Source organism: Lithobates pipiens, unplaced genomic scaffold (genome assembly GCF_037356315.1).
Source record: "Lithobates pipiens isolate NorthernLeopardFrog02 unplaced genomic scaffold, aLitPip1_a1.2 Scaffold_8, whole genome shotgun sequence".
Lineage (NCBI taxonomy): Eukaryota > Metazoa > Chordata > Amphibia > Anura > Ranidae > Lithobates > Lithobates pipiens.
In genome coordinates, this window is record NW_027507903.1 from 606,992,154 (window position 1) to 607,019,139 (window position 26,986).

At 46.2% G+C, this 26,986-nt stretch overlaps 1 protein-coding gene across 2 annotated transcripts in view; it reads left to right on the forward strand.

Annotated features, from left to right (window-relative positions):
- VAMP2 (vesicle associated membrane protein 2) overlaps positions 1-19,038 on the forward strand; it is a 70,175-nt gene extending 51,137 nt beyond the window's left edge. For both annotated transcript variants that reach the window (XM_077470604.1, XM_077470605.1), the window contains exons 2-5: positions 9,214-9,328; positions 9,414-9,572; positions 15,344-15,395; positions 17,487-19,038. In XM_077470604.1, the coding sequence (XP_077326730.1) occupies positions 9,214-9,328; positions 9,414-9,572; positions 15,344-15,395; positions 17,487-17,503 (343 nt within the window). In that variant the 3' untranslated portion in view covers positions 17,504-19,038. The remainder of the gene's footprint in view (positions 1-9,213; positions 9,329-9,413; positions 9,573-15,343; positions 15,396-17,486) is intronic.
- Positions 19,039-26,986: the final 7,948 nt, after the last annotated feature.

Below are 26,986 nucleotides of genomic sequence, written 5' to 3' on the forward strand. Positions count from 1 at the left end.
AATTGATGCGTATGACTCTGGTCCCAAAATAGTGTCAAAAGTGTCCGATGTGTCCGCCATAATGTCGCAGTCATGATAAAAATCACAGATCGCCGCCATTACTACTAAAAAAAAATCAAATAATATAAATGCCATAAATCTATCCTCTATTTTGTAGACTTTTCCACAAATATACGCTTATTGCGATTTTTTTATTTTTTTTTTACCAAAAATATGTAGAGAAATACATATCGGCCTAAACTGAGAAAGAAAATAGTTTTTTATATATTTTTTGAGGATATTTATTATAGCAAAAATAAAATGTTTTTTTTTTTTTTTCAAAATTGTCGCTCTTTTTTTGTTTATAGCGCAAAAAATAAAAACCGCAGAGGTGATCAAATACCACCATAAGAAAGCTCTATTTGTGGGGGGAAAAAAAGGACGTCAATTTTGTTTGGGTGCCACGTCGCACGGCCGCGCAATTGTCAGTTAAAGCAACGAAGTGCCGAATCGCAAAAAGTGCTCTGGTCAGGAAGGGGGGTAAAATCTTCCGGGGCTGAAGTGGTTAATGAAAACTCTGGGTGGAGCCGGGGGTGCAGATGGGGATTTAGGGAAGAGGGAGGGCGACTCATGTTATCCTCATCTATGACGCTATGCGATACACCACATGCCTGGAAATCCGCAGCGCATGCTCCTGACTCACTGCGCCGGGCCCTCCATGTACAACGTCTAATTACACCTGGCAGATTACAGCGCCAATATAACTCTGTGTTTAAATATAGCCGGATTATCCCGATTAATATATGGACAGAGCGCCTATATAGGGCTCATCCTGCTGTGGAGGATATTTCTTTACCCAATATGGTGCTCAGCATCCTTTATTGTACTAAAAACCCCAAATGTCACACACATGGCTCAGATGCCTCTCTTACCGGGCACCTAAACCCCCCTCCTGCCCAGACCAATTTTCAGCTTTCAGCGCTCTCATTCTTTGAGTGACAATTACACGGTCATGCTATAGTTTACCCAAATGAAATTTTTATCATTTTTACAACACAGATAGAGCTTTCTTTTGGTGGTATTTAATCACAGCTGAGGGTTTTATTTTTTGCTAAATACACAACAATTTTTTCAAATTTTGAAAAAAAAAATCATGTGTCATAGTTTGTTATAAGGGCCAGTTCACACCAGATGCAGTTCCATGCAGTTCCATGGAGTTCCATGCAGCTCCATGCAGTTCCATGCAGCTCCATGCAGTTCCATGGAGTTCCATGGAGTTCCATGCAGCTCCATGCAGTTCCATGGAGTTCCATGGAGTTCCATGCAGTTCCATGCAGTTCCGTTTTTTCTACACCAATACAGTCAGTTCCGGTCAGATTCTGTACCAGAAACTGACCGGAAACTGACCAGAAACTGACTGCATGGTGTGAACTAGAGCCATTGGAATACATGGAAAACACTGTGCATGCATTTTTAGTGCAGAAAAAAAAAGCACAGGGAACTGAACGGAACTGCGTCTGGTGTGAACTGGCCCTAAAATTTTGCAAACAGGTAATTTTTCTCCTTCATTAATATGTGCTGATGAGGTGGCACTAGTGGGCACTGATAGGTTGCACTGATGGGCACTGATAGGCACAGATAACACGGCACTGATGGGCACAGATAAAGTGTCACTGATAGGCACAGATAAGGTGTCACTGATGGGCACAGATAAGGTGCCACTGATGGGCACAGATAAAGTGGCACTGATAGGCACAGATAAGGTGTCACTGATGGGCACAGATAAGGTGCCACTGATGGGCACAGATAAAGTGGCACTGATAGGCACAGATAAGGCGACACTGATGGCCACAGATAAGGTGGCATTAATGGCCACTGATAAGATGGCATTGATGGGTGGCACTAATGGGTGGCACTGATGGGCACTGATAAGATGGCACTAATGGGTAGCACTGATGGGCACTGATAGGTGTTACTGATAGGTACCATTGATAGATGGCACTCATGGGCATGGATAGGTGCCACTGATGGGCACTGGTAGGTGACACTGATGGGCGGCACTGATTGGTGACATTGATAGGTGGCACTGTGATCACTGATAGGTGGCACTGGTAGGTGGCGCTGGTGGGCACTGGTAGGAGGCGCTGATGGGCACTGGTAGGCAGCACTGGTGGGCACTGGTAGGTGGCACTGGCAGGTGGCACAAGTGGGCACAAGGTTAATGAAAATAAATAAATAAATAGACAGACTATAGATCTATCTTTATCTCAAGCTTATTTGCAGCCATTTACTGTTGGCTGTCTGACTACCTCTGTTGGTTAGATATGTGCACTGCCAAAAAATTTGTTAGTTTTCGTTTCATTCGTTTTTTTTTTGTTTTGTTTTTTATTTTGCGGGTCATTCGTTATGATCGTAATTCGTAAATTTGTAAATCCAAAATGTGTAAATTCTAAAATTTGTAAATTCATCAATTCTAAAATCCAAAAATAAGAAAGAAAATTCTAAAGAACAAAAATTCTAAAGAATAACTAACTAACTAATAATAACTAACTATTAAACTATAGGTATTGGAATTTCTTTTCAAATTTGGTTGTTAGTGGATGCAATGAACACGAATTTATCCCAAGTTACAAATTACCTAAAATAACGAATGTCTCATCTAAACAAATGGAACGGAACGAATTAATAATAAATCATTTAAAAAAAAAAGTATTATTATTATTGTTATTTATTATTATTATTATTATTATTAATTCATTACGTTCCATTTGTTTAGATACGGCATTCGTTATTTCGGATAATTCGGAACTTTGGATAAATTTGTATTTGTTACGTTCACTAACTGCCAAATTTGAAAGGAAATTCCAATACCTAGAATTTAATAGTTAGGTATTATTTCATATTTTCGAATTTTCGGATTCTCGAATTTCGAATTCATGAATTTACGAATTTTCGAATATTCCAATTTATGAATTTTTGAATATTCAGAAAAATTTGTAAAATGGGATTTTGATTAATTTGGATGTTTCCGAATTAACGAATTTGTTGAAATTCATCAAAAAATAATTCAGAACAAGACGAATGCACATGTCTACTGTTGGTAGTTTATTCCAATCATTAACTACCCTTTCAGTAAAATAATACTTCTTATATACTTATAATCATATTGAAAAGACTGCCTTCCTATTCATTTCAATGCATTACACTTGGCAACACACCACAGACATGTTAATGTGCCCTTATCTTTACTATCTGACCTGAGCTCTTGATTATGGAGCCTTTGGCATTTTCCATTGATGCCTTTGACACACAAACTCTATTTTCATGCTCACTGTAATAATTGTAGGGAAAGAAGAGAAGACCTCTAGGTGGCAGAATTGTTGTTTTTGTGACCATAGAAATCTGCTGACTTCTTTTTAAAGATTTAAGTTTAAAGCACGGTGGATACAAAACAATGATTTAAAAAAAAAAATAAAATCAGATGTTTTATTTTAAATCAGATTATTTTTTTTTTTTATATATATAAATTTTAATAAAATACTTTTGGAGTAAAAATCTATGTAAAAAATAGTTTTCTATTTAAAGCGGAGCTCCGTCAATTTTTTTTTTTTTTTTTAAGTCAGCAGCTACAAATACTTGAGCTGCTGACTTTTAAAATATGGACACTTACCTGTCCAGGGCGCCCACGACGTCGGCACCCAAAGCCGTTGTGTCCCTTGGCTCTCGGGTGCTGCCGCCGCCATTTTCAGTAAGGGAATCACTTCCTGGTTCCCTACTGCGCATGTGTGACTCGCGTCACGCGTTCCAGCTGGTCCCTGCGGTCTCCTGGGACCCGTGTGTCTCCCAGAAAACAGCGGGGGGGGGGGGCGGGACTAGGGTTGCCACCTGTCCAGGATTCACCCGGACAGTTCGGGTTTGGAATCATGTGTCCGGGTTTCAGACTGTCTGCAACCCGGACATGTTATTTAGACTGGCCTATGGCTTCCCAGCAGGTTTGCTGGCTGCAGTTGTCTAAGCTGAAAGTGTCTGTTACTCTCTTTCACACTCCCCAAAGCCAACATTAACAACCCCCCCCCCCCCCCCCCAAACACATACAGACGGGAAAGGAGAGAGGGCTCGATCTGAACCTCTTCCCCCCCCCACCCCTACCCCTCTTTGTCTGCCCACACTCCAATCCCTGGCACTGTGCCTCAGAAAAGGGAAATTTGGGCCAGAAAGGTGCTGACTGTCAAGAGGTGACTGAGCTCACCATCCATCTCACCATCCATCCATCTGTGATTAAAGTCTCCCCCCTTCACTCTCTTGCCTCTGAGTAAGTACACTAAGGCAAATCAGGGTTCTCAGAGCACCCCTGATATCAGAGTTTCCCTTTACACCAGAGGCCACAGTCTTTCCCCTTACATCAGAGTCCTCTCCGTACATCAGAGTTCTCAGTGTTCCCCCTTAGATCAGGGTCCCCAGCACACCCCTTATGTCAGAGTCCCCAGAGTTCTCCCTTACATCAGAGTCTGAAAAGCCCCCCCCCCTCCCCCCGCTTACAGTGAAAGGGAACTCTGCGAATTCAGATGTAAAGAGGAACTCTGTGGACTCTGATGTAAAAAGGGAACTCTTTTTATTAACTTCAAATGATTACAAATGTTTTTTAGTAGCAAAATATATGTATAGTTTATACTATAAAAAAAAATTGCTGTGCACTGCTAAAGTGTTCGGGTTTGACTTGAAGAAAAGGTGGCAACCCTAGGCTGGACAGGAAGTGGCATAGATACCCGTGGGTGGGGCAGGTATCTATGTCCGGAAGTGGGAGCATAACACCTGTATTAGACAGGTATTTGCTCTCCCCTGAAAGGTGCCAAATGTGACACCGGAGGGGGGGAGGATTCTGATAAGCGGAAGTTCCATTTTTGCGTGGAACTCCACTTTAAGATACATTGAGTTTATTCAGCATGAAATGGAGCATGGTTATGTAGCATGAGGCTGTATATTCTGCAATATTTATGTTTTTGGTAAACTCATTCAATGAATCCAAGCTCTGCCAGCTGAGATAACATGCACTGCACTGATGCATTCACACAATTTCACAGTAACCATGAGATAAAACAAAGTTCAGGAATATCCTTTTATCCCATATCTATGTACACTACAAACTGTATGATTGAATTGGTTCTGATATCGATGTTTTACTAACCTGACAGCTTATTATTCTAAATAGGAAACCTTCATTTTGTTTGCAAATATGAAAGATTCTAAGTACCAGCAAGAATAAGTCCTTACATTTAAAGAGCACCTGTCATTTCAGATCCATCATGGCAGCGCCTGTTAGCGGGCGTCCACTCACCTGCTGCCGCCACGTCCCTCACCTTTTTGTGTCCCTGCTGCATCACCAGCCGTCCCATTAAAGTGAATGGGACTGTCGGTGAGTTAACAGCAGGTCAGAGGAGGAGCCCCAAAGGGACAGGGGGGGACAGTTGCTAATTAAAAATGATGATTCAAATCAAGTTGATTTAAATCAAATCCACCCTGGTTTAAAGTTCACCCTTTAGGAGACAAATATATATGCTTTATTCGCTGGTCTTGTTCTTAAAATGCTAGTTGCCTGGTCTTGTCTGTCTGTCTAGTACTTCTGAATCACAAGCTAGCATGTGCAGTAAGTTGAGATATTAGAATAGGAAATAAACCAAAGAATACTTAACCCCTTTACAACCCCCTATTGTAGCTTTACTGCTACAGGGCGGCCACTGTGTTCAGGATCACATATATATATATATATATATATATATAGATATATATATATATATATATATATATATATATACATGATCCCGCTCTTCTGGGTTGATTGTGCACAGCGGATGCCCCGGACTCATCGATCATCAGCCAGAGAGAGAGAGAACTGAAATCTGCATATGTAAACAAGACAGATCGCCGTTCTGTCAGTATGGAAGGCATTGATCCTGTGTCTTTGCAAAGCAGGAACGTGGATCCATGCCTTCCCCTAGTAAAAGCACATCCCACACAGCACACAAACACTGGCTAGGCCCACAGTTAACCCTTTGACCACCCCTGATGTTAACCCCTTCCCAGCCAGTGTCATTAGTACAGTGACAGTGCATATTTTTAGCTGTATTAGTGTCACTATTTCCCAAAAAGTGTCACTTAGTGTCCAATTTGTCTGCCACAAAATATCGTAGTCCCGCTATAAGTCGCTGATCGCCGTCATTACTGTTAAAAAAAAAGATTAAAATTCCATAAATATATCCTATGGTTTTGTGCAAAGCAATCATTATACGAATATTGTTTTTTTTTTTTTAAACCAAAAATATGTAGCAGAATACATATTGGCCCAAATTGAGGAAGAAATTTGATTTTTGAATTTTTTTATGGGATATATTTTATAGCAGAAAGTAAAAAATATTGTTTTATTTTCAAAATTGGAGGTCAGTGTGGTGCCCCCTCACATTGGAGGTCAGTGTAGTGCCCCCCACATTGGAGGTCAGTGTAGTGCTCCCTCACATTGGAGATCAGTGTAGTGCTCCCTCACATTGGAAGTCAGTGTAGTTCTCCCTCACATTGGAGGTCAGTGTGGTGCCCCCTCACATTGGAGGTCAGTGTAGTGCCCCCCACATTGGAGGTCAGTGTAGTGCTCCCTCACATTGGAGATCAGTGTAGTGCCCCCTCACATTGGAGGTCAGTGTAGTGCTCCCTCACATTGGAGGTCAGTGTGGTGCCCCCTCACATTGGAGATCAGTGTAGTGCCCCCTTACATTGGAGGTCAGTGTAGTGCTCCCTCACATTGGAAGTCAGTGTAGTGCTCCCTCACATTGGAGGTCAGTGTAGTGGCCCCTCACATTGGAGGTCAGTGTAGTGCTCCCTCACATTGGAGGTCAGTGTAGTGGCCCCTCACATTGGAGGTCAGTGTAGTGCTCCCTCACATTGGAAGTCAGTGTAGTGCTCCCTCACATTGGAGGTCAGTGTAGTGGCCCCTCACATTGGAGGTCAGTGTAGTGGCCCCTCACATTGGAGGTCAGTGTAGTGGCCCCTCACATTGGATATCAGTGTAGTGCTCCCTCACATTGGAGGTCAGTGTAGTGGCCCCTCACATTGGAGATCAGTGTAGTGCCCCCTTACATTGGAGGTCAGTGTAGTGGCCCCTCACATTGGAAGTCAGTGTAGTGCTCCCTCACATTGGAGGTCAGTGTAGTGGCCCCTCACATTGGAGATCAGTGTAGTGCCCCCTTACATTGGAGGTCAGTGTAGTGCTCCCTCACATTGGAAGTCAGTGTAGTGCTCCCTCACATTGGAGGTCAGTGTAGTGCCCCCTCACATTGGAGGTCAGTGTAGTGCTCCCTCACTTTGGAGATCAGTGTAGTGCCCCCTCACATTGGAGGTCGGTGTAGTGGCCCCTCACATTGGAAGTCAGTGTAGTGGCCCCTCACATTGGAGGTCAGTGTAGTGCCCCCTCACATTGGAGGTCAGTGTAGTGCTCCCTCACTTTGGAGATCAGTGTAGTGCCCCCTCACATTGGAGGTCGGTGTAGTGGCCCCCACATTGGAGGTCAGTTTAGTGCTTCCTCACATTGGAGATTAGTGTAGTGCCCCCTCACATTGGAGGTCAGTGTAGTGCCCCCTCACATTGGAGGTCAGTGTAGTGCTCCCTCACTTTGGAGATCAGTGTAGTGCCCCCTCACATTGGAGGTCAGTGTAGTGCCCCCTCACATTGGAGGTCAGTGTAGTGCTCCCTCACTTTGGAGATCAGTGTAGTGCCCCCTCACATTGGAGGTCAGTGTAGTGCCCCCTCACATTGGAGGTCAGTGTAGTGCTCCCTCACTTTGGAGATCAGTGTAGTGCTCCCTCACATTGGAGGTCAGTGTAGTGCCCCCTCACATTGGAGGTCGGTGTAGTGGCCCTCACATTGGAGGTCAGTTTAGTGCTTCCTCACATTGGAGATTAGTGTAATGCCCCCTTACATTGGAGGTCAGTGTAGTGCTCCCTCACATTGGAGGTCAGTGTAGTGCCCCCTCACATTGGAGGTCAGTGTAGTGCTCCCTCACATTGGAGGTCAGTGCAGGGCCCCCTCACATTGGAGGTCAGTGAAGTGCCCCCTCACATTGAGGTCAGTGTAGTGCCCCCTCACATTGAGGTCAGTGTAGTGCTCCCTCACTTTGGAGGTCAGTGTAATGCTCCTCCACTTTTGAGATCAGTGTAGTGCCCCCTCACATTGGAAGTCAGTGTAGTGCTCCCTCACATTGGAGTTCAGTGTAGTGCTCCCTCACATTGGAGGTCAGTGTAGTGCTCCCTCACATTGGAGGTCAGTGTAGTGCTCCCTCACATTGGAGGTCAGTGTAGTGCTCCCTCACATTGGAAGTCAGTGTAGTGCTCCCTCACATTGGAGTTCAGTGTAGTGCTCCCTCACATTGGAGGTCAGTGTAGTGCTCCCTCACTTTGGAGGTCAGTGTAATGCTCCTCCACTTTTGAGATCAGTGTAGTGCCCCCTCACATTGGAAGTCAGTGTAGTGCTCCCTCACATTGGAGGTCAGTGTAGTGCTCCCTCACATTGGAGGTCAGTGTAGTGCTCCCTCACATTGGAGGTCAGTGTAGTGCTCCCTCACATTGGAGGTCAGTGTAGTGCCCCCTCACATTGGAAGTCAGTGTAGTACTCCCTCACATTGGAGGTCCGTGTAGTGCTCCCTCACATTGGAGGTCAGTGTAGTGCCCCCTTACATTGGAGGTCAGTGTAGTGCCCCCTCACATTGGAGGTCAGTGTAGTGCCCCCTCACATTGGAGGTCAGTGTAGTGCTCCCTCACATTGGAGGTCAGTGTAGTGCTCCCTCACATTGGAGGTCAGTGTAGTGCTCCCTCACATTGGAGGTCAGTGTAGTGCTCCCTCACATTGGAAGTCAGTGTAGTGCTCCCTCACATTGGAGGTCAGTGTAGTGCTCCCTCACATTGGAGGTCAGTGTAGTGCTCCCTCACATTGGAAGTCAGTGTAGTGCTCCCTCACATTGGAGGTCAGTGTAGTGCTCCCTCACATTGGAGGTCAGTGTAGTGCTCCCTCACATTGGAGGTCAGTGTAGTGCTCCCTCACATTGGAAGTCAGTGTAGTGCTCCCTCACATTGGAGGTCAGTGTAGTGCTCCCTTACATTGGAAGTCAGTGTAGTGCTCCCTTACAATTAGTTTAACTTGGAATCCAAGAAAACTGTCCCATATAGACTCTGACCAGTACCATCTATCTTTCAGGTCTGCCCCAGCTGCCGGCCCTCCCGCTGCCCCTGGAGAAGGAGGAGCACCCCCAGCTCCCCCCAACCTCACCAGCAACAGAAGGCTTCAGCAAACCCAGGCACAGGTCGATGAGGTGAGTAGAGAAGACAAGACATAAAGCCATAGTAATCCAGTAGTAGGTGTGTGTATCTTCAGTGTCTTTTCCTCCTGCCCCGCAGGTTGTGGATATAATGCGCGTCAACGTAGACAAGGTGTTGGAAAGAGATCAGAAGCTGTCCGAATTGGATGACCGTGCGGACGCTCTGCAGGCCGGAGCCTCGCAGTTTGAAACCAGCGCGGCCAAACTCAAACGCAAGTACTGGTGGAAGAACCTCAAGGTGAGTTTGGAAGGGGTCTTTAAAAGAGTGTATGGATTCTTCCCCCCGGGGACCACAACAGTCCTGTGAAAGTCTGGGTAGTGGTATGGATCAAATTGGGCCTACTATGTGACAGTGAGATAATGCTTCCCTGCTTGGGGAAGCACAGTAATGCTTGTCGTGTTCCCCAGAAAGCATCTGAGATACTCCTGACTTGGAAATCTTGAGGGAAATACATCCAGCTCCCTAGTGAGAATTGCACAACTGTACTACGGATTCGGCACCTGGCTGATGTATTTAAAGCACCCCTCGTAGTGCGTTACCACCACCAACTTTTATTACATACAAAAGCCAAAAACATACTCATAAACATGAGAAGGAGCAAGCTTTTCAAAACACAACTCCAGCTCCAGCGGTTGAAAGGTTGACACGTTTCAGGGGGACATGTCCCCTTATTCAGGGCTAAACCAACCTTGTGCAGTTCCAAGTGGCTTATCAGCTGCACCCTGGTCATTTTGGAAAGGGAGGTTCCTCGTAATATGTGAAAATTTCAATTGTGGAACTGCACCAGGTTGGTTTAGCTCTGAAAAAGGGGGCATGTCCCCCCGAAACACATTAGTATTCCAACCACAGCAAATTCAGCATTACCTAAAGCTGGAATTGTTTTGAAATGTTTGTTCCTTCTCATGTTTGTGAGTAGTGATGGACGAACTTCCGACGGGACGTTTCGCGAACGCGAAACGCGAACGGACACAAACGTTCGCGAAAACGACCGTTCGCCGCGGGCTCCATTGACTTCAATGGGAGGCGAATTTCGCAAACCTTTAGGTCGAATTTGCGGCCACGGGGTAATTATTAGGGGGTAGCACGTAGTCCCACCACCTGGACAATAGCATAATACATGTATGAGGTGAATTTGGGATCGATAACTACAAGCATTTTTTTTTTATTTGGGAAATTGTTCTGACAATTCAGGACTATGGAGCTAATGAAGGCAATGGAGGAGAGGGAAGGTCAGGGACCAGGGTAGGCAAACAAGAGGGTGCAGGAGATACAGAGCACTGACAGCAGCACCGTAATACAGAGCACTGACATCAGCACCGTGACATACAGCGCTGACAGCAGCTCCGTGACATACAGCGCTGACAGCAGCTCCGTGACATACAGCGCTGACAGCAGCTCCGTGACATACAGCGCTGACAGCAGCTCCGTGACATACAGCGCTGACAGCAGCTCCGTGACATACAGCGCTGACAGCAGCACCGTGACATACAGCGCTGACAGCAGCTCCGTGACATACAGCGCTGACAGCAGCTCCGTGACATACAGCGCTGACAGCAGCTCCGTGACATACAGCACTGACAGCAGCTCCGTGACATACAGCGCTGACAGCAGCTCCGTGACATACAGCGCTGACAGCAGCACCGTGACATACAGCGCTGACAGCAGCTCCGTGACATACAGCGCTGACAGCAGCTCCGTGACATACAGCGCTGACAGCAGCTCCGTGACATACAGCACTGACAGCAGCTCCGTGACATACAGCGCTGACAGCAGCTCCGTGACATACAGCGCTGACAGCAGCACCGTGACATACAGCGCTGACAGCAGCTCCGTGACATACAGCGCTGACAGCAGCTCCGTGACATACAGCGCTGACAGCAGCTCCGTGACATACAGCGCTGACAGCAGCTCCGTGACATACAGCGCTGACAGCAGCTCCGTGACATACAGCGCTGACAGCAGCTCCGTGACATACAGCGCTGACAGCAGCTCCGTGACATACAGCGCTGACAGCAGCTCCGTGACATACAGCGCTGACAGCAGCACCGTAAGCAGCCCCAGGAGGAAGTCAGCACAGCACAGGGATGGTGTGATCCCCTCATAATAAGAACCCCCAGGAGGAAGTCAGCACAGCACAGGGATGGTGGGAGCCCCTCATAATAAGAACACCCAGGAGGAAGTCAGCACAGCACAGGGATGGTGGGAACCCCTCATAATAAGCAGCCCCAGTAGAAATATGACACCGCTCAACCTCTTCAAAGAGGAGGGTAGGGGCATATAGTACGGTGTGCTTTTTTGGGTCAGGGAAGTGAGCCAAATGAATTAAGAAGGTCTGTGTGCTTGATTCCAAAAATTGTTTATAGACATATACATGGTCTACTGATCACATGTGTTGAATTCCTCCGAGATCCATGCCTCATTCATTTTTAGAAATGTGAGGTAGTTAACACTGTCGTGAGCTAGGCGAGTACGCTTATCGGTCACAATCCCCCCTGCTGCGCTGAACGTCCTTTCGGACAGGACACTGGATGAGGGGCAAGCCAACAGTTCGATTGCAAATTGGGCAAGCTCTGGCCAGAGGTCAAGCCTGCCCACCCAGTAGTCTAGGGGTTCATCACTCCTCAGAGCGTCCACATCGGCCGTTAACCCAATGTAGTCGGACACCTGACGGTCTAGGCGTTCCCTGATGCTGGATCCGGATGACACCTGTCGATGGGTCGGCTGAAAGAATGACCTCATATCCGAAGTCACCAACACATCTTCAAACCGGCCTCTTCTTGCAGGCGCTGTTGGATTGGTACCCGCAAATCCTTCTCTGGGAGTGGGAATTGCTCCTCTGCCAGCGCACGCAAAAGCAGAATGCAGCATTTCTCGAAGCAAGGCCTGGAAGTGCTGCATTCTGACAGCCCTCTGCGACGGCGGTAACATTTCCGCCATTTTGTGTTTGTACCGGGGATCTAAGTACGTTGCCACCCAGTACTGGTCCTTGACCCTCATGCTTTTTATACGGGGGTCCCTATTAAAACACTGGAGCATGAAGGCCCCCATTTGCACTCAAGCGGAAGGTATGTGGTGGTGATGGTGTTGTTGGTGGTAGTGTCTTTGGGGGTGCACATAGCAGAGAGTGAAGAAGAGGGTGCAGATCGAGAGGATGAGGAGGGTGCAGAAGAATAAGGCTGAGTGAGCCACTCAACCAAGTCTGGTGCGTCCTTTAAAGTAATTGAACGCACCTTCTGCAACTTCCCACTTTGGCTCAAGGCTGTTGCTCCTGCCCTACCCCTACCACCCCTGCGGAAGGGCCTGCCTCTTCCTCTGCCTGTCATTTTTTAAATCACCCTGTGACAAAACTCTTAGTCCCTATACCGCTGAAGGACTGCTGCAGTATAGGGCAGCGGTCAGCAGTAGTGCACGTCAACCCTATGTATTGTGGACCGATAGCGGTCCTTACAGAACAGCAGACTGTACTGCACTCAGGCCTATGTACCGTAGCACCCTATACCAAGTTACCAGTCCTTATAAAAACTTTTGTGGACCAAGCAGGTTGTGTGTTAGTGTTTAGCAGACTGTGCGTCAGTCCCTATACCGCTGAAGGACTGCTGCAGTATAGGGCAGCGGTCAGCAGTAGTGCACGGCAACCCTATGTATTGTGGACCGATAGCAGTCCTTACAGAACAGCAGACTGTACTGCACTCAGGCCTATGTACCGTAGCACCCTATACCAAGTTACCAGTCCTTATAAGAACTTTTGTGGACCAAGCAGGTTGTGTGTTAGTGATTAGCAGACTGTACGTCAGTCCCTATACCAATGAAGGACTGCTGCAGTATAGGGCAGCGGTCAGCAGTAGTGCACGGCAACCCTATGTATTGTGGACCGATAGCGGTCCTTACAGAACAGCAGACTGTACTGCACTCAGGCCTATGTACCGTAGCACCCTATACCAAGTTACCAGTCCTTATAAGAACTTTTGTGGACCAAGCAGGTTGTGTATTAGTGTTTAGCAGACTGTGCGTCAGTCCCTATACCGCTGAAGGACTGCTGCAGTATAGGGCAGCGGTCAGCAGTAGTGCACGGCAACCCTATGTATTGTGGACCGATAGCAGTCCTTACAGAACAGCAGACTGTACTGCACTCAGGCCTATGTACCGTAGCACCCTATACCAAGTTACCAGTCCTTATAAGAACTTTTGTGGACCAAGCAGGTTGTGTGTTAGTGATTAGCAGACTGTACGTCAGTCCCTATACCAATGAAGGACTGCTGCAGTATAGGGCAGCGGTCAGCAGTAGTGCACGGCAACCCTATGTATTGTGGACCGATAGCGGTCCTTACAGAACAGCAGACTGTACTGCACTCAGGCCTATGTACCGTAGCACCCTATACCAAGTTACCAGTCCTTATAAGAACTTTTGTGGACCAAGCAGGTTGTGTATTAGTGTTTAGCAGACTGTGCGTCAGTCCCTATACCGCTGAAGGACTGCTGCAGTATAGGGCAGCGGTCAGCAGTAGTGCACGGCAACCCTATGTATTGTGGACCGATAGCAGTCCTTACAGAACAGCAGACTGTACTGCACTCAGGCCTATGTACCGTAGCACCCTATACCAAGTTACCAGTCCTTATAAGAACTTTTGTGGACCAAGCAGGTTGTGTGTTAGTGTTTAGCAGACTGTGCGTCAGTCCCTATACCGCTGAAGGACTGCTGCAGTATAGGGCAGCGGTCAGCAGTAGTGCACGTCAACCCTATGTATTGTGGACCGATAGCGGTCCTTACAGAACAGCAGACTGTAACGCACTCAGGCCTATGTACCGTAGCACCCTATACCAAGTTACCAGTCCTTATAAGAACTTTTGTGGACCAAGCAGGTTGTGTATTAGTGTTTAGCAGACTGTGCGTCAGTCCCTATACCGCTGAAGGACTGCTGCAGTATAGGGCAGCGGTCAGCAGTAGTGCACGGCAACCCTATGTATTGTGGACCGATAGCGGTCCTTACAGAACAGCAGACTGTACCGCACCCAAGCCTATGTACCGTAGCACCCTAGACAGACCAAGTTACCAGTCCTGATAAAGAGCTTTGTGGAACAAGTGAGTTGTGAATGATTAGCAGACTGCAGCAGAAGGGCAGCAGTCAAGTATAATATTCTTTCTATATTTGGAAGAAAGAATATTATACGTGTACAAGCCTATTACCGTACCACTGATACCAGTCCTGAAAAGAACCTTTGTGGAACTAATAGTAACAGCAAGTCTTTAAAATTATCCTCACTGCCTGACACACTGCTTCCTGCCTGTCCCTATACAAATTGGCAAAAAAGAGTAGGCTGGAACGATTAGCTGGAACAGCTCTTTTGTGGACCTGATAGTAACAGCTAATGATGATGATGATGATGATGATGAAGAAAGACTAATCTGGCTGAGCTGTCCCTAAAATAGCAGCATACAGCGCTCTGTCCCTTTATCTAAACTGACAAAAGAAACTCAGGCTGCTGACCTAACACCTATACCAGTCCTGAAAAGAACTTTTGTGTACCAAATAGCTAGCGTTTTCTCTGTCCCTACTCCACACAGGATCCTTTCCCTACAGTGACAGAAGAAAGAATGTAAAATGGCCACCGGATCGGGTGTATTTATAGGTTAGGGGGAATGTCCAAGTGTCCATGAGCTGTCATGTCTCAATTGGTTGTCCTGTAACACATGATAAACGTGTCACGAAAGGTTAAAGTTCTTGTATACATTAAACACGTAAGTCCGCCGGGGCGAACGACGGAAAAAGGCGTTCGAACCCGCGGACGGCGAAAGTCGGAAATTCGCCGCGAAACGACCGCCGGGCGAAACGTTCGTCCATCACTATTTGTGAGTATGTTTTTGGCTTTTGTATTTAATGAACGTTGGTGGTGGTAATGTGTCTTTTACAGTTACATAGGTGGTGTTTTGCAAAATGTGACTTAATGTGACATATCATTAAACCATCTCTCTCTTCTCCATCTCACTCTTTGTGTTTTTCTCTCCTCAGATGATGATCATCATGGGAGTGATATGCGCCATCATCCTCATCATAATTATTGGTGAGTTATTGTCCTGTTGTGTGTCAATGTTTTTAGTCTATGTGTTTTATATGTATATATATATATATATGTGCTGCTTGTTATCTGTGCTGTATACAGATGGCTGACTATACTAACCTCTTCTTTTTCTCTCGCTTCTTTCTCCCAATGTTCCCCTGCTGTGCCCATCCCATCCTTGCATCTACTGTACGTATCACACACCTTGTCCTCCATCTTGGTCTTGTTTTTTACATTTATTGCTGGTTTTCTTCTCATCCTCCATCTTGTCTGTTCTTCACCCTCATCCCTTATTTCCTACTACTCCATCTTGTGCTGTTCTTCACTCTTGTTACTTGCCCTTTATTGCACCATCTTGTCTTTTCTTTATCCACATCCCTTGTCTTTCACTACTGTCTGTTCTTCACCCTTATTCCTGCTAATCCTGTTTTTTTTTTTCTTGTGTCCTTTGTTTTGGTTTGTTCTTCCATTTTATACTAATCCTGGGTCTTCCACTTGCCTTCTACCTTCACTAATATTAATGCTTGTCCTAAAACCTGTTCATTCTTCACTCTCATCCCTAATTGTCTTACTCCATCTGGGCTTGTCTGTCTGTAATTCGTGATTCTCTGTGATCCTTTTTATTTCTCACCCTCCTCCCGATGGTCGTGTATCCCCCCTTTGTCTTCCAAACCTCCATCTTGTTTGTTCTTCAACCTTGTTCTTGTTCCTGGGCCTCCCTCTGTTCTTCATCTTGTTCTTGATATTTTTTGCTGCTCATCCTGTTTCTTCTTCTGTCCTTCAACATGCATGTTCTTCATGTTTGTTCCTGCTCATCCTGTGTCTTCTTCTGTCCTTCAACATGCATGTTCTTCATGTTTGTTCCTGCTCATCCTGTGTCTTCTTCTGTCCTTCAACATGCATGTTCTTCATGTTTGTTCCTGCTCATCCTGTGTCTTCTTCTGTCCTCCAACATGCATGTTCTTCATGTTCGTTCCTGCTCATCCTGTGTCTTCTTCTGTCCTCCAACATGCATGTTCTTCATGTTCGTTCCTGCTCATCCTGTGTCTTCTTCTGTCCTCCAACATGCATGTTCTTCATGTTCGTTCCTGCTCATCCTATGTCTTCTTCTGTTCTCCATCTTGTTCTTAATATTTTTTCCTTCTCATCCTGTGTCTTCTTCTTTCTTCCATTTTTCCTGTTCTTCATGTTTGTTCCTGCTCATCCTGTGTCTTCTTCTGTCCTCCATCTTGCCTGTTCTTCATGTTCGTTCCTGCTCATCCTGTGTCTTCTTCTGTCCTCCATCTTGCCTGTTCTTCATGTTCGTTCCTGCTCATCCTGTGTCTTCTTCTGTCCTCCATCTTGCCTGTTCTTCCTGTTCGTTCCTGCTCATCCTGTGTCTTCTTCTGTCCTCCATCTTGCCTGTTCTTCATGTTCGTTCCTGCTCATCCTGGATCCTCTTCTGTCCTTCATCTTGTTCTTTATATTTTTTCCTTCTCATCCTGTGTCTTCTTCTTTCTTCCATTTTGCCTGTTCTTCATGTTTGTTCCTGCTCATCCTGGATCCTCTTCTGTCCTTCATCTTGTTCTTTATATTTTTTCCTTCTCATCCTGTGTCTTCTTCTTTCTTCCATTTTGCCTGTTCTTCATGTTTGTTCCTGCTCATCCCGGGTCTTTTGCTGTCCTCAATGTTTTCTGTTAATTATGTTTCTTTCTATTAATTTTGGGTCTTTCTCTGTCCTTTATCTTGTCTGTTGTTTGTCCCCGATTGCTCTTCACCTTTCCTCATTACTTCTGTGTTCCCGTTCACCTTGTCTTTGTGTTTGCTCTTGCTCACCCTGTTCTCCTTTCCCTCCACTCTGATCTTTTGTCTTTTTCTGGTCTTCTTTATGTCTGTTCCATATCTTTTTCCATTTCTTTGTTCTTCACCTTTTCTTTTGTTGCTGACCCTTGTTCCTGTCCCTCATTCATTTTGGTTTACTCATCCCTGTGTCTGTCATTTTTTTCTATTACTTGGGCTCATTATGTCTCCTGGTACTTATCCTTTTCGTGCTTCCACCCCAATGTTTCATCTCTCCTCTGTATCCCAACATTTCTGCTTTTTTGTCCCCCGCAGTTTATTTCAGCACCTAAGGACAGAGTCACACTATCTCCCCGTCTCTCTGTCTCTTTTTCTTCCCTTCGCCGGATCTGTCATCTACCCCAGCTGGGACCAGACAAAAAAAAAAACTTCTACATAAAACTCCCCCCTCCTGCCTCTCCCCCCTCCCCTTTCTGACATAGGGAAGTGGGGACCCCTGCCCCCATTAATTGTGCAAAAGCTCTCTCCCTCCTTACTCTCCCCTGTAAATACCCATTGACTGAAGGACCCTCTAACTTATATACACACACACACACATATATATATAATATTTAATTTGTCCGTGTGCAGGTTTTTTTGTTCCCCTTGTTTCCCGTGAAGCTGTGTGTCCGTGCTGTTTATAAACCCCCCGAGGGGGGAGGGAGGGGCAATTTCTTCCCAGAACTGGTCTTTATTCACCCCCTACTGAAACAAGTCCGTCTTTTTTTTCTGTTTTTCGTTTTTTAATTAATTTTTGTCAATTCAGCAAGAGTGGCAGTTGAGGATTTAATGGAGGAGGATGGTGTGTGTGTGCGTGTGTACAGTATGTATGTGTGTAAAAAAAAAAAAAAAAAAAAAGATATATATATATATAAATATAAATCCTCTGTATTCCCCCTTTTCCCTTTCTGTATGCCCATGTGTCTCCTCTTCTTATAGATTTCCTAAAAGACGGGGGCACAAGTACAAGACAAATGATCTGTGCTGCCATATTTTCCCTGATTACTCTGCTCAAAAGCATTCTCTTTTTTTTGTTTTTTGTTTTGGGGGGGTCATATGAGTTGGTTATGTGGTGCCCTTCCTTCAACCACTACTCTGGAGGGACGTAGTGTAAGGAAGTGGGCTAAAAACGACTCTGCAGCCCCCTTGTTCTCCCACTTTGACTGTGGTAATCCTCTGGCGTGCCTTGCAGGAGGCAGAATCGCCAGAAGGCGCAGGGATAGCAGAGGGAGCTGGCCGGGAGAGATAAGAGTGTGAGCTGGCTGTGTGTGACTTGGGGATCAGTGCAGGCCGAAACGAAGGGCAGATTTGATTCCCTACCACCTCTTGCCACTTAGGAGGGAAGTGGCACTTAGGGTGGCGTTGGCTTCTGCTTCTGTATACCCCACTGGCAGATAATCCAACGAAAGGGCGTCATAGCTGTTGCCCCGCTGCTACTCGATAAGGTCAAAAAAGGGTATCTTGGTGGGAGTAGCTGTGTCAAATCCCGAAAACCCCTACACCACTCCATGACTGTAATAGCAAGAGAGGCGCCATTTTGTCCCTTGCCCCTTCTAACCAATCCCTGCATGGGACCAGCCATGACGTAGCTGCGACCAGCTTGGGCAATAAGGCACATACCCCGCAGAGATGTCTCTACCCTGGTCCCTTTTCCTCTTGTGCCTGATTGCCCGGTTCGCCCACAATGTCTCATGAGGAGGGAGGGGGTGAGTGTGGCCAGGGGCAATAGGATAAATTCCCCCCCCCTCTCTCCTTTTTACCACCCTCAATTCCCCCTCCTCCTATTCCCACAACATAAATATTAAAATAAATGTTGTTTAACCAAAAATGTTCTGTTTGTGGCTCATTCTTTCTATGGGGAATGAGGGTATGTTTAAAGTGTATGTAAACCCTAGTAAGGAACCTCTTTTTTACTTTAAATATTTGTATTAGAATTGTATATAAAGCCATTCAGAACAAAGAAAACCATCCTACAAAGCTAGCCAGATGGTAACTGAACATTGTCCCATCAGAACAATATAACGATATGCCAAAATAACGCAAAAGCAAGATGTTCCGAGTGGGCTGTGGTAATATGGTGATGCAAAAGTCACATATGTAGCACTAGACATACAGGGGCTGCTGGTAACTGCTTCTCTACCAGCTCACCTGGCTGTTCTGAAGATCTCCTAGGGCAAGGGATAGAAAGGGTTAAGCACAACGCTGTCCTCCTGAAAGGCTTCCTACATGTGGCAGTCTCTCCCCTTGTGAGTCCCCGGATGTGCTGATGTACTTACAATGTCCTCCCTGCTGCTTCTTAGGCAAGATACCTTTCAAACTGCACTGCTGTCAGGATCTTCCCAAGCAAGCCCTCCTAAGCCACTGGCAGTCTCCTCTGCATTCCATCTTTCACCTGACTTTCCTGCTGGCAAGACTCATGCATACTTAAGAGCTGACCTAGCCACCCTGCCAGGACAGTACACCTGGTGTCCAGGTTCCCTCATGTATGCAGATCAACCCGCCTGGCCTCTGCCTACTAACTTCTAGAAATTTCTCCAAACTTCCAGACCCAGGAGACCACCTGCCTCTGTGAGTCATCCAGCCTGACCTGCAGTAAACCCTGACTCAGATTAAGATTCATTTTACCATAAGTCAAACATAAATTTGCCTGCGTTATTCTAGCAGTACACTAGAGGGTGCTACACATTTATTGGATCACTAGGAATCCAAATTAGGGCCCCACCCTTGCCAGGGGTCTTCATCTATATTGCTAGGTTGTACATCAGTCAACAACACATAATTAAAAGGAGAAAGAGATAAAAGGGTAGAGTGAAGGAATAGAAGAGAGAGGGGAAATAGAACAGTAATGGATCCCAAGGACTGTAGAGCCAATCAACAAAGAACTTCTTTTATTTGCTCACTTTTGGTCGGTTAAAGTGTATGTTTAGCCATATTTTTGTGTAATTGGTGGAGTGTGGAAGAATTAGAACTCCTGTCAAGTTTTTATTTTGTGTGTAAAAAGTCTAATGTGTTACGGTGCCCCCTTGCAGGTGACCTGGGCTCACCCAAGGTGCAGGGTCTTACCAACAGTTGGTTTTCACCAAAGTGCCTAAAGGCTGAGTTGGGCCAGAGACTACTAGACTACTTTGCTGCAAACTGTCGCCAGATGATCCCACTGGTTGGCTGGAACGGAGGGGCTATGGTGCAGAGACTGTTCGCAGAGCTGCAGACAATAGAGCAGTCACGTCCAAGCAAGGGTCAAGGCAGGCGAGAAAGTAGTCAGATCTGAGCATGGTTGGGACAAGGTGTGTGCAGGAGAGGCGACTGCCCTGGGCACTGTAGGTATCATATGAAGTGGAGGGGCATCACAAGGAGATTGGGGGGAGGGAATTTGTGTTGAGAAGGGGAGTATGGGGGTGGCAGAGGGTAGGAATTGTTTGAGGAGGGCAAATTTAGGGAGGTGTGCTAGCAGTGGAGATTTGAGGGATTTATATAATGCTCATACAACTTGGGGGGGGGGGGGGGGGCACAAATTGGCATGTTTGCCCTGGGCTCTAGATGACCTTGTCCTGGCACTGGATCTGAGCAAAGGTCTAGGCAGCAGCAAGCAAGAGGGTAGCCAGGTCAATCCAGGTCGGTAATGGTCTGGCAATCTCACAGGCAAGTATTAAAGAATATGTAAACCCAACATTTCATATTCCTGATATGTGGCTGCTGTACCATGTCCTTGCATGAAAAAGTCTCCTGTTATCTATGTATTGCTTCCTTTGTGTGAAATCCCTAAAGTTCCTGTCAGTCCCTCTGCTTTTCTATTAAAAACTGACCACGCTAAGTAGCAGAACATACCGTGGTCAGTTCTCTAGCTGTGCTGGGAACTCAGCCTGCTCTCCCCTAATGATCAGATTTGTCCTGACAAACAACCCTCTTTTACTTATACTGGGAAGACCAATGTGCTGCTGTTTCTCCCCTCGCCCCCCCCCCCCCCTCTTATACAGTTGAGAACAGAGGAAATATGATCACTTATAAAAAAAAAGGGGAAACAAAGAATTTATAATATTTTTTAAATATATATACAAATGTTCTGCCTTTCATTTCATATTTTGAAATGAATGGGTGGTTTTACAGGGTGATCATTTACAATCACTTTAAAGATGGTGAGAAGAAACAGCACCATGCCTCTTTAAGGCTGGGTTCACACTGCTGCGGGGGGAGATCCGGATGTGATTTGCACCGCAAATCACATCCGATCTCCGTAGCAATGCGAGTACAGCCATACAGATAGTATGGCTGAATTCGCATCGCTCCCGCAGCAAACTCGCACGGGACCCTTTTTTTGGTCCGCAACAGAATCGGATCGCATGGGGGTTCACACCATGCGATCCGATTCCTGTGCGAGTCGGCAGATCGCACTGTGATATGCGGACGGATCTGGGGGTGTCATTAACATATCATTGACACTCCCAGCCGTCCGCATAGGGCAGTGTGAACTGCCGGCGGGAGTAATGCGATGCGGGAAAACGCAGCGGATTTGCGGCGTTCCCGCATCGCAGCGGTGTGAACCCAGCCTAAAGGCCGGTGCTTCCTTATCTTTTCTGGTTAGAAGACGCTTCCAGCAACATAACTGGGAACTCTGGAAATCCTGGCAGGGATTCTGCTAGTACCATTGGCAGTCCTTGTAGGAATTCTTAGAGCAGCATTGGATTTCCTGGCAGAAACTCTGGAAGATCTGGTAGAAACCCCTGAAGTTCTGGTAGGGTTTCTGAAAGTAGCAGCTATGGAAATACTGGCAGGAATTCTGCTAGTACCATTGGAAGTACTGGTAGGAATTCTTTGAGTACCATTGGAAAGGACTTCCAATGTTACTCAAAGAATTCGGCAGGGACTCTGGAAGTTCTGGCAGGGTTTCTGAAAGTAGCAGCTCTGGAACAGTGCTGGGACAAGGTCATCCAGAGCCCAGGGCAAACATGCCAAACTGCGCCCCCCACGCCCAAGGTGCATGAGCATTATGTGTCATCAAAACCCCCCCCCCCCCCAAAAAAAAAAAACAGCACTAATCTTTTTCACTCCCCTAAGCATAAATTCCCCCTCCTCCCAGTGAAAATCTGTTCCCCTGCTGAAATCCCCTCCCAGCACAAACCCCCCTATCCCCCAAATCCCCCCAATTCAAGTGCCCTCCCAAAAAAATCACTCCTAGCACATATTATCTACCCCTAAAATTGCCCCTCCCAATAACCCCACTGCAAATCCCCCCCTTCCAGCACAAAGTGCCCCAATCATCCCTCCTAGCACAAATCATCTTCCCCTATTCCTTCTCCCCCTAAATTTTAGCATACCCACCCAAATTTCCCCTCCTAGAATAATACTTACTCTCTGCTGCCCCCCCCCCAAATCCCCCTTTCCAACACAAATCCCCTCCCCCAATTTCCTTGTGGTGCCCCCCCACCTCACATGATACCACAGTGCCCAGGGCAGCCGTCCCTCCTGCCCACCCCTTGTCCCGGCCCTGCTCTGGAAAGCGTGGCAGGGATTCTGCTAGTACTACTGGAGGTCCTGGTAGGAATTTTTAGAGTACCGTTGGAAGTTCTGGGAGGGACTCTGGAAGTTCTTGCAGGGACTCTGGAAGTTCTAGCAGGGTTTCTGAAAGTAGCAGCTCTGGAAAGCTTGGCAGGGCTTCTGCTAGTACCAATGGAAGTCCTGGTAGGAATTCTTGGAGTACCATTGGAAGCCCTGGCAGGGACTCTGGAAGTTCTGGCAGAGTTTCTGAAAGTAGCAGCTCTGGAAATCATGGCAGGAATTCCGCTAGTACCATTGGAAGTCCTGGTAGGAGTTCTGGATGTTCTGACAGATTTTCTGAAAGTAGTAGCTCTGTAAGGCATGGCAGGAATTCTGCTAGTACCATAATATGATGGGAGCACCAGACCAAAGGTCTATTTCAACATTAAAGCGGAGGTCCACCCTAAAGTGGACCTTCCGCTCATTGGAATCCTCCCCCCCTCCGGCGCCACAATTGGCACCTTTCAGGGGGGAGGGGGGTGCAGGTACCTGTACAGTACAGGTATCTGCACCCACTTCCGGCATAGCTATCTGCGGAAAGGGGCGTCGATTCTGCAGAATCTACGCCCCTTTCCGAAAGTCCCCCGCTGCCTGCTGGGAAACACACGGATCCCAGAGGCAGCGGGACCATCCTTATTGCGCAGCGCGACTCGCGCATGCGCAGTAGGGAACTGGGAAATGAAGCCGAAAGGCTCCACTTCCTGATTCCCACACCCAAGATGGCGGCAGCAGCACCCGAGAGACGATCGAGAGATCGGCTTCGGGTGCCGACATCGCGGGCGCGCTGGGCGGGTAAGTGTCCTTATTTTAAAAGTCAGAAGCTGCAGTATTGGTAGCTGCTGGCTTTTAAAAAAAAAAATGGCGGACTCCCGGCGGACTCCCGCTTTAAGTTTTTTTCCATAATAAGAAAACATAAAACATCCAGCATGATTCTGGGGCTCAGAAAACCTCCCTCTCCTTCAGCGATCAGATATTGTATGCAATTATTTACAGGGTGATAAATTACCAGACTTTGCTGTCACATTACTTCTGACAAACGTCCATTTTCTTTTTTATCAGGAGCATAACATTCTATTTTTTAATTTGTTTAATTCCTGTAAACTTTTAATGACACTGATGCTACAATGTAAAGTAGTGAGTGTACAGCTTGTATAACAGTGTAAACTTGCTGTCCCCTCAAAATAACTCAACACACAGCCATTAATGTCTAAATCGCTGGCAACAAAAGTGAGTACACCCCTAAGTGAAAATGTGCAAACTGGGCCCAATTAGCCATTTTACCTCCCCGGTGTCATGTGACTCGTTAGTGTTACAAGGTCTCAGGTGTGAATGGGGAGCAGGTATGTTTTATTTGGTGTTATCACTCTCACTCTCACTCTCTCATACTGGTCACTGGAAGTTCAACATGGCACCTCATGGCAAAGAACTCTCTGAGGATCTGAAAAAAAGAATTGTTGCTCTACATAAAGATGGCCTAGGTTAAGACCATACAGCGGTTTAACGGGACAGGTTCCACTCAGAACAGGCCTTGCCATGGTCAACCAAAGAAGTTGAGTGCACGTGCTCAGGTTGTCTTTGGGAAATAGATGTATGAGTGCTGCCAGCATTGCTGCAGAGGTTGAAGGGGCCTGTCAGTGCTCAGACCATATCCTGCACACTGCATCAAATTGGTCTGCATGGCTGTCGGCCCAGAAGGAAGCCTCTTCTAAAGATGATGCACAAGAAAGCCTGCAAACAGTTTGCTAAAGACAAGCAGACTAAGGACATGGATTACTGGAACCATGTCCTGTGGTCTGATGAGACCAAGATAAACATATTTGGTTCAGATGGTGTCAACCGTGTGTGGTGGCAACCAGGTGAGGAGGACAAAGACAAGTGTCTTCTCTACAGTCAAGCATGGTGGTGGGAGTGTCATGGTCTGGGGCTTCATGAGTGCTGCTGAAACTGGGGAGCTACAGTTCATTGAGGGAACCATGAATGCCAACATGTACTGTGACATACTGAAGCAGAGCATGATCCCCCTCCCTTCAGAGCCTGGGCCGCAGGTCAGTATTCCAACATGATAACGACCCCAAACACACCTCCAAGACGACCACTGTCTTGCTAAAGAAGCTGAGGGTAAAGGTGATGGACTGGCCAAGCATGTCTCCAGACCTAAACCCTATTGATCATCTGTGGGACATCCTCAAATGGAAGGTGGAGGAGCGCAAGGTCTCTAACATCCACCAGCTCTGTGGTGTCATCATGGAGGAGGGGAAGAGGACTCCAGTGACAACCTGTGAAGCTCTGCTGACCTCCATGCCCAAGAGGGTTAAGGCAGTCCTGAGAAAATAATGGTGGCCACACAAAATATTCACACTTTGGGCCCAATTTGGACATTTTCACTTAGGGGTGTACTCACTTTTGTTGCCAGCGGTTTAGACATTAATGGCTGTGTATTGAGTTATTTTGAGGGGACAGCAAATTTACACTGTTATACAAGCTGTGCATTCACTACTTTACATTGTAGCAAAGTGCCATTTCTTCAGTGTTGTCACATGAAAAGATAGAATACAATATTTACAAAAATGGGAGGGGTGTACTCACTTTTGTCAGATACTGTATATAGATTTCTATTGCTGTCTGTGTCCCCATTGGGGAGGATTACCCCCTCTATTTGTCCTAATATCCACTGTCACCAAGGCAGAAGGAATTGGGAAATCCAAACTGTTAAAGCTGTCACCAGAACAGAAGTGGATATCTTCCAATGGGGAGCTTGTGCTGGTGACAACAGTCTTTGGGAGGGAATTCAATAGTAAAAAAAACACTTATGGGGTTTGAAGACTATGTCCAAAACTGATTTTGAATATACTTGGAAATACCATAATATACACTTAGAATATGACAATAAAAGCATTTTGTTTTTATTGGTTACTGAATGCAGAAAAAAAAATGTTGTTGATCCTGCCAGAAATCCAATACTGTTATCTCATACACTGTTATTAACCCAGCCCAGTTCAGCTCTGTGCGCTATAGAACCCCCCCCCCCCATGTTATGGAGATAAGAAGATGGGGAGGTTTCTCCAGTCCTGTCTTAAGGTGACAATGCTTTTCCTCCATTGATACAGTGCAGTAAGTGTTGTCATCCTAGAACAGGAAATGTGTTACTTGGCGGGATCACCAGGTAAAAGGTGAGAGAGAAGAAAATGCCTGGAAGAAGAAAACGAATGCAGCCACCACATGAAAGGATTGGTAAGCAGAAATATAGTACATATTTTTTGGGGGGTTTACATAATTTGGATTTAGATCAGGGGCTTTCCAACATATGGCCCACAGGCCAAATCCGGCCCACTGGAAGATTCTGTCCGGCATCTTTGATTGCTTTGATGGGACCGTGATGTAAGGGAGGACTCTGATAAAGTTCCTGATGTAAAGGAGGACTCTGATGAAGACCCTGATGTAAAGGAGGACTCTGATGAAGACTCTGATGTAAAGGAGGACTCTGATGAAGACCCTGATGTAAAGGAGGACTCTGATGAAGACTCTGATGTAAAGGAGGACTCTGATGAAGACCCTGATGTAAAGGAGGACTCTGATGAAGACTCTGATGTAAAGGAGGACTCTGATGAAGACCCTGATGTAAAGGAGGACTCTGATGAAGACCCTGATGTAATGTATGTAAAGGGGACTCTGATGTAGGGGGAGACTCTAAAGGGGACTGTCATGTAAAGGGGTCTCTGATGGGGATTGCCATGTAAGGGGAGGGGACTCTGATATGTACTCTGATGTAAAAATGCCCTGATGTGGCACATTGGGGAACAGTGATTGTTGTTCTAAACCATATCATACTGATAAAAAATAATAATAATAATTTAAATGGTATTTATTCAAAACCTTTTTTTTCAGCCTGCAAATATTTGTAAAATATATGGTGTGGCCCTCGTACTGAAAAGTTTGGAGACCCCTGGTTTAGATGAATCCCAGGATTGATACAAATGTATACAGAAACATTATACAATATATTAAAGTGGTTGTAAACCTCAGACATGAAATATGAACAAAGCATATACCATCTATAGTGTGTACATGTCTCAGTCCAGAGCACTACTGTAAGTGTCATTTCTGTCTGCTGTCTCCTTCCTCTGCTATCAACATGAGTCACTTCTGACAAGTTTTCCTGAGACCAAAAGAAAAAATATATTAAAAAGTATGTCCACCCACCTAAACCAGCACCCTGGTGACATGGGAGGGAGATCAAGCACACA